Below are 14,236 nucleotides of genomic sequence, written 5' to 3' on the forward strand. Positions count from 1 at the left end.
AGAGGGAGGAAGTTGAAGGGCACGATGACCTCATCTGTGAGCTGCAGGGAAGTTGAATTCATGCCTAAAGAGAAAGACTCATGAGCGAGACAGATGCAGACTGTGAATTAGAGACTGCTCAAGCCCAACGGGGTAAGACTCTCGATCTTCTCTACTACACTGAAAAAAATCGTTGCTAAAATATATATATTTGCATTTGTGCACATCCATCTGTATATATTTGTAGATTTGATTTTTCATGTTAGAAAAAAATAATTTTAAAAATCATTAAAGCCTATGTGGATTACAGCTGCTGTCACAATCCACTTTTTGTCGTTTTTACTCTCACTCGGTTTGATGATAACTAACATTATTTTTTGTCGTTTTTTGGCCTGTAAATGTGTGACTCTTTAAACGGCTATAAATCTAACACATAATATCTTTCACTTTTGAATTTTCTTGCTGTCTCTTGAAACAAATTCAGTAAAACAGTATCGTGTGTTGTATCCACCATATATGGCAAAGAAGTAGCAATAGTATATGCAACTGTCTCCTGAATGCAGCACAATAACTATAAATAATCACCTCACGGTGTTAGAAAAAGTTCAAGGAAACCTTCGTTCTTACTTTTTAAAATCCTGCTGAAAGATTTTTTTCAGATAATTTAAGTATTGTGGTTGAAGTAAACATTACGGCAACATTTCTTTCATATGTGTTATCATCCGTCCCTTGTAGTGGACATCAGGTCTTGTTTGCTCGCAGGCTGATGTGATGTAATGATATTCTTCCATTTTTCTGTGCATTTCTTTCTATTTCATTAATATTAAAACTGTTAAATCCTGGAATACTGTTATTATAACAAAGAACTCCTCATAGTCAAACTTTTTTCCATTCTGTGCATGTAAATACTCCCCTAAACCTGGGTTTAACAATGATCACGGATGGCATTACAGAGGACTGAGCGAGAAAGGATCTTACTAGGACCTGTAGAAGGGGAGTCGGACTCAGTGCTGTCAGGAGATGAGGTGGAGGAGGCCAGATTGAAGGGTTTTGAGGGCCCTGAACAGGAGCAAAATGATGACACTCTATTATGGATAGGAAGCATTGTGTAAGTTAGGACTCGGAAGTTGTGGGATTGTGTTTCTCAGCGGCCGTACAGGACACCGACCTGTGAAGGGACTCATCCTTCGGTGGTCTCAGCGTTGTGGTCAGGACCTCAGGACCTAATTATTTTCTGTCACTTTGATGGAAGCCTAATCTGTCTTGACCTATATATACTACTAGGAATCACTAAATTTGAGTCATGCGTGAACACAGATATGTTGAAGAGTATTTTCGGTTTTAATGTTGCCTTTGGAGATGAGCACCTCCCTCTGGTCTGGTATGTGCTGACATTTTTTTTTCTAAAACCTAGTTACCTATTTTCCGTCTGATATAATCAGCGCCAGCTGTGGTTATGAGCAATGTTGTTCTGTTTTCATTTTTCATGTTAAAAATAATTCTCTGGTTGAAACTGAATTGATGAAGACAGGAGAGGTAAAGCTTAATGCACTTCTAGTATGAATTATATAAATCAAAAGCTGGTGTGTCTGTGTGAAACAAGGCTTTTCCTTCTCTAGAAATTGTAAGCCCTTTATCAAAGAATACTATACTATACTATACTATACTATACTATAAAACGTGGAAGCTGCCATTCCTGTTATTTTGAAAAGAAAGTCCATGTGCTCTTGTTAGCCAGGCCCCACAAATGTGTTATCAATAGAAAGACCAGGATGTCTTCTTGACCACACAGTAGGGCTCATACAGAGTGCATAAAGTGTATTCTCATAGTTATGCCCTCTGCAGAGGACAAAAGGGATTGCTGGATCTTTTACATGCACGGTTACATTACAGTATTATATTTAAAAAAATACCATGTAGCTGTTCTCAAGGCCTTTGCAGTAGTTGCGCCATATAAAAAAAGCACCACACAACATACACAAGTTAACAATTAGCTAACAATGATTTAATTATGCCCCGCGACCCTGAAAAGGATAAGCGGGAGCAAATGGATGGATGGATGATAATGAAAACAATTATCTCTCCAGACCAGAAGCACCATGGCCTGCGCTGATGTTGATATGGACATCCATGATGAGGACGATTGCCACAGAGGTGGACAGAGGGAGCAGCCAGTAGTGCGTTATTATCAGGCCTCTGAAATGATACCAGACAAGAAAGGGCCACTGCACGATCTGATGCAGAAACATCCAGCTGTGTTGGGGGTAAGAGGACTCAAACAACAGTCTTTGTGAAGTGTGAATTTGAGTGATGTGCCACAGAGCGATTGCACGCTGATGGTTGCTAATACCAGCAAAAGGAGAAAATACAATAATACAAACTACTTTGTCAACAAAGATATGAGCAGTCATTAAACCCTATAAGCTCTCATAAATGCCCAAAATTTAATGACCTGCATAACCTCTCACATTGGATTTGTTTTGTTTTGTCTGCTATTTAAGAATATGCTTCACACTTTGTATGTTGCACATCGAGAAAAAAAAGCAAGGACCAAAGCTGTTTTATTTTCTCACACCTAAATGTATGAATCCTTTTTTCAAACGTTGCATAGACATCCACAGGGGAATTTTTATTTCTTACTTTTTAATTTCATGTTTAAAAACATTTATGAGTGTTCATGCAAAGCACATATGATGTGTAGACCTACCCAAAATAACAAGAGCACTCTGAGCAGATGTGGGCAGTAGCAACAGGAAATGCTCGGTGTTTTTGTTGCTTCATGTATAAAAACTGTTTCATATAACCCTTTATAATGTGCTAATTGGTAAAAAGTGTGCACAATTGCTTTTAAAACTAAAGGATAGATAATAAAGTTCACAAACTTATTTATTTAATATTAATACCATCGAACAATTGCTCATAATCAACTTCTTTGCCTTCATTTGCTTATGTAGGCATGTTTATTAGCTCTTTAGAGTAATGACCTACAGTAACTGATTATCATGCATAAGAACAGTTTTCCACATTAAAATTAATTAAGAATGTTCTCTTTAGGAATTCATGAATAAAAAAGGGTTATTGTAAGAGGATCTGAGATTGATCTGTCCTGTTGCTGTGTGAATGTGTCTAGGATTTATTAAGTTACCTGTATTTTACCAGCCACCGAGATACTGTCAATCCATCCAATTTACAAGAGAGATGGGATCATACAAAATGTTTTTATTTTATTGTATAAAATACAACATACGCATCATAAAATACAAAATCTACAGTATAACAAACAATATACTAATATCCACCACAACCACATTAAAAAAAGTTCATCCACATCTCATTAACTGTTTCCTATAATTCAACAATAGATATACGCGTCAAAGTTTAACCCTTTCTGCAAACTAGTCCATGCCACAGTACGTAGTACGAAAACACAGCTTTCACCAGGTCTGTCAAAACCCTCGGCACATCTAATAGCAAATGTTAGTGGCACATAGCTGGTAACTATTGGTACTTGGACAGAGATGGGTACAAAGTACAAACTGGGAGTTTACCCAGTATCGTTACCTACCATAGAGAATGCGATTCGGAGACTTTGCAATAAATTGTAGAGAAGTGTGGTACGCTGAAACAAGAATCTGTATACCTGAGGAGGTGGCGAGCAGTACAGTACATCTATACTATACTATATCTATACTATCTATAAATCTATACTATAATAAATAGTACATCTATACTATAATAAATCATAGAAAGAAAAGTTGCTTGCACCCATTTTTTCTTAGAAGAAACTGCAAAGTAATTTTGATTCATCAAATAAAAACCTTCGCTCTGAGCTTCCTGGAAAGATTAGCAATGTGCACATTATAAAAAGCTTATCATTTACCCATACACCCAAACACTTGTATGTGTCGAATATAACAGTGGCTAAAATCATCAAACCGCTGTTAGCGAGCTTTTCAGAAGACCATAAACAATGTTTTGTAAATGTTTCTCATAGCTGTCCACAGCACAATGCCGTTTTCTGTCCAGGGCACTTATCATGTGAGCACAATAGTTTTCATTTGTAAAGTAATATTGTTGCACCCAGGCGTGCATGGGATAATGATGTTTCTTTTCGTATATGATCATGTGAAAATGAAACTTTTCATGGGACCTGAATAAAAGCTGACGTTTTGTCAGTTTGTTGGTGTGGAGCAGTCCGGTGCATGTAATCCTCCCCGGACTGGAGGTCTCAGCAAATTCACTCCTAGGTCAAACTGTGCAACGCTCAGAGAAATTGCAAAAAACCCAAGAGCCACATCTCAGGCTCTACAGGCCTCAGTTAGCGTGTTAAATGTTAAATGTTTATGACCGTACAGTTTTAAAAAAGCCTAAATTGAATAACTTGTTTGGAAAACGTGCCAAAAGAAAGAATCTTCTCCCTAGAAAGAACACGGCTGCACAGTTTAGGTTTGCAAAATTGGATCTGAAGCAAGCTACAAGACTTCTGGAATCTTTTGGGCATGTGAGACCAAAGCAGAGATGTTTGACAAAATGCACAGCAGCATGTTTGGCAAACCCCCCCCCCAAAAAAAACAAAAACGCAGCATATTAACTCATTCACTGCCAGCCATTTTCAAATCAGGTAACTCCCCACTGCCAGGGTTTTTGAGCATTTTTACTCATTTTTGAAGAGCCACAGAAAACTGTGTGTTATGATCATATAAACGCTGAACCTACCAAAATGAAGAACAGACTCTCTTCTTTCATCCAAAAAAAAAAAGCTTGTTTCTACCATTTTCCATTCCTTCGTAATCAGCTGTAGAAGAGAGGTGGGTTCCACCAAAAATGCCTGTTTTGACCAAAAAAAGGGAGAAAACGAGCTTTTTGTGAAAAATACATTTCAAGCAGAAAAGTGCCTTTGACACTAATATTTCTTGCTTTGTGACACCTCTAACATATAAAATAGTTTTTCACTTCTATAAAACAGAAATAACACTGAGAAAGGTTATGTTTTATCAAAACAATTTATTTACAAATATATGAAAAAATAAAATTCACTGACAAGCTGCCCGAGGTTGTATTCTAGCCCCTCCCATTGAAAAACGTAATTGACGTCTATAGACGTCAATGGCAGTGAATGAGTTAACAGAAACACCCCATACGAACTGTCAAACATAGAGGGTGGAGGTGCTTATTTTTGCAGCTACAGGACCTGGGGACTTTACACTCATTGAGGTGACTGTAAACTCCTTTATATATCAAATTATTTTAGAGACAAACATGAGGTCATCTGTCCAACAGCAACAGTTTTGCTGAAAAGCAGCTCATACAACAGGCCAGTAGAAAAGCTGAAAAAACAACCCCAAAAAGAAGATAATCAAGATGGTGCAATAGCCCAATGAAAATCCAGACCACAACTCTAATTGAAATGCCCTGGCTGTGGCAAGAGCTGTATATAAATGAATGCCCACAAACCTCAATGAACCTAAAGCTTTTGTAAAGAAGAGTGAGGCACAATTCTTCCCCACCAGTGTGAGAGACTGATAAACTATACATACATACAGGAACTTGAAGTTATTGCTGCTAAAAGTGGCTCTAGAAGCTGTTGAATCATGGGGTGTGAAAAAGAAACTGCTGTGAAAAATTAGCCGACTGTGAAAAATCTTTTTCAAATAACTGCATTTGTCATGAAGCGATCCTTATCTTTCTGAGCTTTATATAACAGGTGAATGCATCCCTCTTATGTTAGACTCACAAGCCCCACACAGCACAGTGTAATCTCAAATAGGCCGACCAATAAAACCATGAACTCGCTAAATGCATGAATAAAAATAAGTCCAGGTTCTACAATATCTCTGTCTTTTCACATGCAGTCCATCTGATAAACAGAAATGTGTTACCACAGCTTGTTGGCTTAATCACTTTCCTCCACTACCTCCAGGCCACGGCCACAAGTCTGTGTCAATAAGAAGCCTTTAAAGGTGACAATGAAGAAATCAAGAATTCAGACTTCGTCTATGATGTGATCCATGCTTGAGAACTCACTACAGAATGCTTCCTAATGCGAAATACAGTTGACCTAAATGCTTCTGCAAGGGCCTCAATTCAATTAAACCCCAGGCCCTTTCACGCATTTCATTCCTTCTTAGAAAGGCCGAAAATAAATCTTAAAAAAAGACTGTTGATCTTAATGCCATGTAAATATTAATAATTTTATGTCTCTGTTGCTCCTTCAGTCTTTGCAGATGGTGAGTGGCCTCCTCAGCATCGGAGTGGGAATAGTTTTTGCAGCAACCCAGGAGATCCATGAGTCGCTTTTCTCTCTGTTCAGAGTTTCCCAACTGAGCGGCTCGCTGGTACGTCTCTGCTCAAACAGAAAATTACGTACTAAGTAGAGAAGACTAATTTCTGGTACTTTCTAAACTCTATTTTCCTCCTTTGCAGTTCATAATCGCCGGAATTGTTTCCAACCTGTTGTTCAAATACCCAGCATTGCTTAGTGTGAGTAAAACCCAGCACAAGTCTGACAGATAATACAGCTACAGATGGTGAATGTGATCATTAGTTTAAAGAATACTGTGTTTTTGTTGTTGTTTTTTTACAGGTGTGCCTCACAGTAAACGGCGGCTGCATTATTGTGGCCTTTCTTGCAGTTCTTCTGATAAGCGTCGACCTGGCCAAGTGGGATCCACAAAATGAAGATCATCTGAGGGTAAGACACGTTATAAATATGACAAAACAAAACTGTTCCTTTATAATTTTGTAAAAGAAATGTAATGTTTTTATTTGTTTCTAGCAGATGGAGATACTGGAGCTTTGTGTATTGGGGCTTGAAGTTTCCCTCTCTGCAGTCCTCTGCTTCTGGTTCTCCAAAGAGAAACGTGCAAAAAACAAATAATCAAACTGATGAAATTTACTGAGAAGAAAGTGAGGATAAATAATACTATTCTGTAAATAAAGTGTTTGAATGAAGAGGAATAGGGAACAATATATTTATGCTTAAAAGAAGTTAAGTGATGCAAACCTTTAGTGTTTTCTATAGTCTGAGTGTGGCTTTCAGTTTTGTCTCAATTGTCTATACTGGAGTACAAACCCCCGCTGCACAGCCTGGGCTGTGGTCTGTGTGTAAAGACTGACTCGGACTGAGAACACAGGACTTGTGGTAAACGAGTGTCAGCTTCTCTCATGTGCAGGAAAAACCACCTTTTTTCTACTCAGCCCCTGCATCTCTTTGTTTAACGGTAGTGCTGAGTCTCTTAGTTCACTTCTGTATATTTGCAAGGGTCCCTCTGTGTGTGGTTTTTACACTCATACTTTTTTATCAGTGGAAATATCGGTTGCATGTTTTTGCGTGCACTCACACTTTTGAGATGTTTTCACGCACTGAGCGTTTTGCTCAACTTTGAAGACTTTTGTATGTAAAAGAACAGCTTCCCCCAGTGTAACAACAAATACAACCACGTGTTTAAAACATTTTAATCTTCTGTACAAGGACTGACTGCAAGAGAAGTGCGACAGTACAACATTGTCGGGATTGGTCAGCTATGTTTTGTTTTGTAAAATACATCTACAGTATAAACACATGGCTAGCTTACAAAAAAATGTACAGACCTCTGACGTACCATCACGACAGCGTATATTATGTGTCAGTTATACATTTACAGTATTGTAACGAAATGTCATGTAATAAGTTGCATTTTAGTCATTAAAGTTGTAGTGCTGTGAAGCTTTAATCCGCTTATTTTTCCCGTCTCCTCGCCGTGACGTACAAGCTGCTGCCTCCTGCAGACCTCAAAGCTGCAAAGAAATGCAAAACGAAAAATGTTAAAAGACGTGTAAAAAATACTTTTTTTAATATGATGCAATCAGAAAGGTTTAAGTTGAGTAAACATGCAGCATTAAGCATGTCAGTTAAGAAAACACTCCCAATACACCTTTTAATAAAGCAAAACCACATCGCATGCTAGATGAACACCTGTCAACTGTAAAATGCTTAGTGATTTTAAGGCATCAGGGTTTCACACAACATCAGGAAGGTGAGCAAAACTGTGCACTGTCTAAAAAAACGACCAAAACAACACAACCTTCAGCAGTTGAAATAAAGATGCCAGCTTTTTCTTTACTAAATGTTTTATTTGTGTGGCACTTAAAGCAAAAACATTCAAATTTTTTTTTTTAACCTGTAATGTTTATTAAATGTATTAAAGTTGGACAGAAAGTACATGAGTGATTTATTTATTTGTCACAACGCATACCTTTAATATGCTTAAAGGTAGAGGGATCATAAAAAGCTTTTACCTATCAGGACACCCAGTTCTTACCAGCTTTTAAAAGATATAAATAAATAAACTGTGTTATTATCTATGCAGTCAAAATGCAGAAGCAGCGTGTAAAAAACGAAGTACGGTGCACAATTCAGGAGGCTGTATAACCACTTTTAGCAACAGTAACTGGAAGTTATGGTTTTCTGTGTGACCTTATCATTTTCTCACACAACTCTGAAGAAACTTTGGTCTTTATTACTACAGTGCTTCACGTTACTGAGGTTTGTATTTGCTTATCTGCTGCGCTCTTAACTTCAAGAACTGGACGTTGACTGGACGGCAGAACCATGATTCTGCTGTACTCTGTAATTTGGGCCAAGCTTTAGCTGTTGGAGAGGTGGCCTCACATTTGATGCTAGAATACTTTTGTATAAAGAAAAGTTCACGGTCAACTCTGTGATTGCAAGGTGCCCAGGTTCTGTGTTTGAAAAACAGGCCCCAAATCATCACTCCTCCTCCTCCGCGCTTGACAGTTTTGAGGTGTTTTGAGGTGTTTGTGGTGATATGCTGTGTTTGCTTTTTACCAAACATGGTGCTGTTCATAACTGCCAAACATCTCCAGTTTCACCCTCTTTCTAATTATACTGTCACACACTTAACATGTGAAGTGACATGTGTAGCGTCTGAGATAATTCTTCACACGCTGCTTCTGCATTTTGCTTAGTTTGGTGTTACATAAACATCGATAGCGTGTCATTTAAATAACCTTTAGAGCCACTAAGGACAAGATTATCTTAGAATTTAAAGAGCCTATGGTGTCTTTTTTTTTTTTATAAAAATATATTACGTCTACACGTTAATACTGCCAGCTGCACTGGCTATTTTATAAATGCCTTGTTTTTAAAAAAAATAAAATTTCTTCCACTTTTTGAGCTAAAAAACAGCAAGATTCTTAAAAACGCAAAACTCACACAGATACTATACAAAAAAAAAATCACTCTTAAAACATAACATGCATGTGTTCAAGCATGCACAATCTCAACAACACGTGTTTTTATTATGATACTCGCTTCACCCTCATGCCAAAAAAGGTAGAGAAACATGAAAAAGAGCCAAACCACCCATCAGAAGGACAGCCCACTAAACCCACTAAACCCATCAGGACAAACTCCCACGCAGCACACAACACAAAAGAAATTTTTTTTTTCACACATATTAGTATTCAGGCCACGGCTACATCCTCACAGTTGTTAATGAGGTTGTGAAGGGAACATTACAGATGTCCACCCCTGTGACATCGGTTACTTACTGAGCTAAAACCCCTCAGCTCTGAGTCAGACCAATGTAGACAGGCCTACTGCTATATGAGAGGTCTTGCTCTGGTAAAAACAAAAGAGCAAAAAGTAGTGAGTGAAACTATAGAAGCAACTACAGTGGGGCAAAAAAGTATTTAGTCAGCCACCGATTGTGCAAGTTCCCCCACCTAAAATGATGACAGAGGTCAGTAATTTGCACCAGAGGTACACTTCAACTGTGAGAGACAGAATGTGAAAAAAAAATAAATCCATGAATCCACATGGTAGGATTTGTAAAGAATTTATTCGTAAATCAGGGTGGAAAATAAGTATTTGGTCAATAACAAATATACAACTCAATACTTTGTAACATAACCTTTGTTGGCAATAACAGAGGTCAAACGTTTACTATAGGTCTTTACCAGGTTTGCACACACAGTAGCTGGTATTTTGGCCCATTCCTCCATGCAGATCTTCTTGAGAGCAGTGATGTTTTGGGGCTGTCGCCGAGCAACACGGACTTTCAACTCCCGCCACAGATTTTCTATGGGGTTGAGGTCTGGAGACTGGCTAGGCCACTCCAGGACTTTCAAATGCTTCTTACGGAGCCACTCCTTTGTTGCCCGGGCGGTGTGTTTTGGATCATTGTCATGTTGGAAGACCCAGCCTCGTTTCATCTTCAAAGTTCTCACTGATGGAAGGAGGTTTTGGCTCAAAATCTCACGATACATGGCCCCATTCATTCTGTCCTTAACACGGATCAGTCGTCCTGTCCCCTTGGCAGAAAAACAGCCCCATAGCATGATGTTTCCACCCCCATGCTTCACAGTAGGTATGGTGTTCTTGGGATGCAACTCAGTATTCTTCTTCCTCCAAACACGACGAGTTGAGTTTATACCAAAAAGTTCTACTTTGGTTTCATCTGACCACATGACATTCTCCCAATCCTCTGCTGTATCATCCATGTGCTCTCTGGCAAACTTCAGACGGGCCTGGACGTGCACTGGCTTCAGCAGCGGAACACGTCTGGCACTGTGGGATTTGATTCCCTGCCGTTGTAGTGTGTTACTGATGGTGACCTTTGTTACTTTGGTCCCAGCTCTCTGCAGGTCATTCACCAGGTCCCCCCGTGTGGTTCTGGGATCTTTGCTCACCGTTCTCATGATCATTTTGACCCCACAGGATGAGATCTTGCGTGGAGCCCCAGATCGAGGGAGATTATCAGTGGTCTTGTATGTCTTCCATTTTCTGATGTTTGCTCCCACAGTTCATTTTTTCACACCAAGCTGCTTGCCTATTGTAGATTCACTCTTCCCAGTCTGGTGCAGGTCTACAATACTTTTCCTGGTGTCCTTCGAAAGCTCTTTGGTCTTGGCCATGGCGGAGTTTGGAGTCTGACTGTTTGAGGCTGTGGACAGGTGTCTTTTATACAGATGATGAGTTCAAACAGGTGCCATTCATACAGGTAACGAGTGGGGGACAGAAAAGCTTCTTACAAAAGACGTTACAGGTCTGTGAGAGCCAGAGATTTTCCTTGTTTGAGGTGACCAAATACTTATTTTCCACCCTAATTTACGAATAAATTCTTTACAAATCCTACCATGTGGATTCATGGATTTTTTTTTCACATTCTGTCTCTCACAGTTGAAGTGTACCTCTGGTGCAAATTACTGACCTCTGTCATCATTTTAAGTGGGGGAACTTGCACAATCGGTGGCTGACTAAATACTTTTTTGCCCCACTGTACTTCTGCTTCAAGACATCCACCTTAAAAATAACATTTAAATAACCAGTTCCCCTTTACAGGACACTCTGCTTCATTAGTATAGCTGTCTAATAAGGAGTGTGCGCTTCGTAGCTAAAGATCCAGGTGTAGATAACGTGATGAAAACATATATATTTTCAAGAAAAGACCTTAAAAGGTTTGCAGATGATGGACGGCCTGCTTTATGTGAAGTGCAGTATTATGTAAATTAAAATGAGTAAAATAAGTAAATTATGTTTCCAGCTTGAAGTTTCTTTAAAAAGTAGTTTTATATTTCTTGTTCAACAGTTTTTAAACTGTTTTTTGAACAGCTGTTCTTTCCAATCCTAATGTTGTTGCTGTTTGCAAAAAAAAAGATTTCAGAGAGACATTTTAGAATAACATGAGCGTAGATGTAAATAACTGCTCATTTCTGCCTCAGCTGTTTTATCTTAAAAACTATAAACTACAATAACAGGCACATATAGCTGCAGCCAATCCAGACAGTCATGCAGTTTCTTTGCAGAAAATGTTCAAAATGCTTTACAAACGTTGCTCGCTTCATCAAATTACAGCCTTATTTATGCAATTTTTGCCACTAATGTCCAAATGAGTCTGTCGAACTGTCATCACACTTTGGATCGTTTAGTTGTCTCGCGCTCGCGGGCATCGTCTGTGTATTTACGATTCCTTAGAAAAGACTGCGTGCTGCAGCAGCTGCACCTGCCTCTCACGCTCGGGCTTAGAAAGAGAGAAAGATCACGCTTCCAGATTAAGAACGGCGAAAATGCGTGACAGATGAATTCAGAAACGAAGCCGACATGTTCAAAGATCAGCACGTTGCTGGGAGGGAGTGCATGTCTGAAAGGGGTTTCAGGAAATGTCACTTGGACTGAAAAGTCCTGTTGATTAGTTTTGGTTTGTTTGTGGTGACCTGTTATATATGTTGTACAAAGAGATGTTGTATTATTTAGCCCACCTGCGTTTATTAACTGAATGGAAAATGACTGTCAGAAACAAATGATGCAGTTGAATAACAGTGGAAACTGCTAACACTAACCACAATGACCACACATACAATTTAACACTTTTAAAAAAAAGGTTTCCACAAAAACCTTAACTGAGTGGCAACTGAGCGTGTTTTGTCTTGGTCTTTTCTGCTTTCCAGACTGCTACACAGAATCAAAGAGGCACATATGAACCACAAATAGGGAACAATGTGCCAAAGTTAAATGACAACTTCTTAGAAAGCTGTAACATGAAAATGATCATAGGAGAAGGGAAGAAGTGAAGCTAGGCAGAGGTAAAGTATGAAAAAATGTGATGGCTGCAACAATACAGCCTCAGTTTTCTTTTACATATATAACAATAACAATGACGGAAATCAAACACTCACTGCTGTGATAAACTTGGTGCCTTGGGGCTGGAGGTCTTCATCTTTCTGGAAAATCGAGGGCTCTGCTATGGAGGATGGAGGTGTGGTGGAGCAGAGGAAAGAAGAGGACTCATTGTTGTTGTAAGATTCCATGGTGACGTTGGTGTGCCCGGGTACGGCGAGCGTATTCAGTCCTGTCACACTTTCACTGGATGTACACTGAGAGGATGTCTCAGAGCTCTCAATGACTGTCACAGAAAGCGTGGAGAAAAATTAGATATATAAATAAAGCAATACAAGATCAGCAAGACAGGACTCTGTTCCCTTCATTCACAGCTTGAGTTTAAAATTTTCTGTCATTTGCACGTTATTAAAGTGTTCAAAAAGACATTTATTTACACATTTTATGTGTAGGAATTTGTGACTTTGGTGACTCCTTGTGGTAGCAGCAAACATGACACCTAACTGCATGTTTTATTTACATGTCTACTTATTTGTTCTATTGTTTATCATGCAATGCAGTTTTGTGTAATAATTTTGGGTTAGTTTGAAGTGCAAATTACCAAAGTTTGCTCTGTTCTGTGCTCTGTGATTAGATTGGATAAGGTTCACACTTGAGAAACTGTGAACAAACAAAACAAAACCGGCGAATGCACATCTGGTCACTCACTCATGGAGGGCTGGCTCACGGTGTCCTGTTCCAGCTCATCTTCCTCTATGCAGTCATAGGGCCACTGGGTAAAGGAGGGAACGCTGCCTGCTGGGTGCGAAAGTGTGTGCGGGTGAGAGGGTGAGGAGTACAGGTGGAGATTGAGGGAGCCCAGCAGGGAGGAGGACGACTGGCTGCTGGAGGAGGAGGTGCTGCTGTTGGAGATGGTGGAGTGAGGCCTCTTGAACGAGGCCACGTGTTCAAATGAGGACACCGCGATGGACGCTCTCGTCCTCGACTCTGGCGTTAGAGAGAAGTGAAGTGAGCTGTTAGATAAGCAACAATGAAAACCAATGTTGTGGTACTTTATTTGTTATCACACCTTCAGAAAGATTAATGCATTAATTGTACTGATTATGACGCAAATAGCAAACACAGATATTCCATTAGAAAGAAAAAGAATATTTAGTTCCCAAAGTCAGCTCACCTGCCCCCTTCATGGTATACTCAATGGCTCTGTCACTGATAGCTGCGTCACTTGGCTTGATGTCCATGAACGGTTTGCTTCCAATTCCCATAGACACCATCTCCAGCATGCGCAGCTCTACAATCCCAACACAAAAATATCTCCAATGACTAAATGTTCGTGTGTGTCACCTTATTTGTTTTGTATGATGTATTTAAGAGTTTGTGTCAAAGTGCACAGTCTGTCACAGAAACAGACCTCTGTTTCTGAGCGCCTGCCTCCACAGAATCTTCCCAATAATAGTTGTCCACACCGCCTTGACCTCTGCAGAGCTGGCTTGGAGTATAAACGTGTCTTGTGACTTCCTCCGACGGAACCAGATCTCAAAGCGTAGGCCGCTGTCACCGACATTTTCGGTCATGCCTATCTCTGCTGTCTATACAGAAAACAATAAGAATATAAAAGTAAAGCTCTACTCTAAAAGC

At 39.4% G+C, this 14,236-nt stretch overlaps 2 protein-coding genes across 4 annotated transcripts in view; one reads left to right on the forward strand and one right to left on the reverse strand.

Moving 5' to 3' along the window:
- On the forward strand, nt 1-7,691 carry LOC143421074 (uncharacterized). Of its 2 annotated transcripts, none has more exons than XM_076889960.1 (6): nt 1-132; nt 2,067-2,243; nt 6,195-6,314; nt 6,403-6,459; nt 6,563-6,670; nt 6,755-7,691. In XM_076889960.1, exons 2-6 carry the CDS (start codon nt 2,079-2,081, stop codon nt 6,854-6,856), a joined length of 552 nt encoding a protein of 183 aa, XP_076746075.1. In that variant the 5' UTR covers nt 1-132; nt 2,067-2,078; the 3' UTR covers nt 6,857-7,691. The 2 variants fall into 2 exon arrangements, with proteins under 2 accessions (XP_076746075.1, XP_076746076.1); XM_076889961.1 differs by having other exon boundaries at nt 6,758-7,691.
- plekhg4b (pleckstrin homology domain containing, family G (with RhoGef domain) member 4B) overlaps nt 7,421-14,236 on the reverse strand; it is a 25,991-nt gene continuing 19,175 nt past the window's right edge. The window contains exons 19-24 of one of the 2 annotated variants that reach the window (XM_004541451.4): nt 14,010-14,187; nt 13,773-13,889; nt 13,307-13,585; nt 12,658-12,884; nt 9,532-9,601; nt 7,421-7,755 (exon numbers count right to left, since the gene is read on the reverse strand). In XM_004541451.4, coding sequence (XP_004541508.3) covers nt 9,557-9,601; nt 12,658-12,884; nt 13,307-13,585; nt 13,773-13,889; nt 14,010-14,187 — 846 coding nt within the window. In that variant the 3' untranslated portion in view covers nt 7,421-7,755; nt 9,532-9,556. The remainder of the gene's footprint in view (nt 7,756-9,531; nt 9,602-12,657; nt 12,885-13,306; nt 13,586-13,772; nt 13,890-14,009; nt 14,188-14,236) is intronic. The other variant, XM_004541454.4, reaches the window with a different exon arrangement.

The sequence above is a fragment of the Maylandia zebra genome, linkage group LG11 (assembly GCF_041146795.1).
Source record: "Maylandia zebra isolate NMK-2024a linkage group LG11, Mzebra_GT3a, whole genome shotgun sequence".
Lineage (NCBI taxonomy): Eukaryota > Metazoa > Chordata > Actinopteri > Cichliformes > Cichlidae > Maylandia > Maylandia zebra.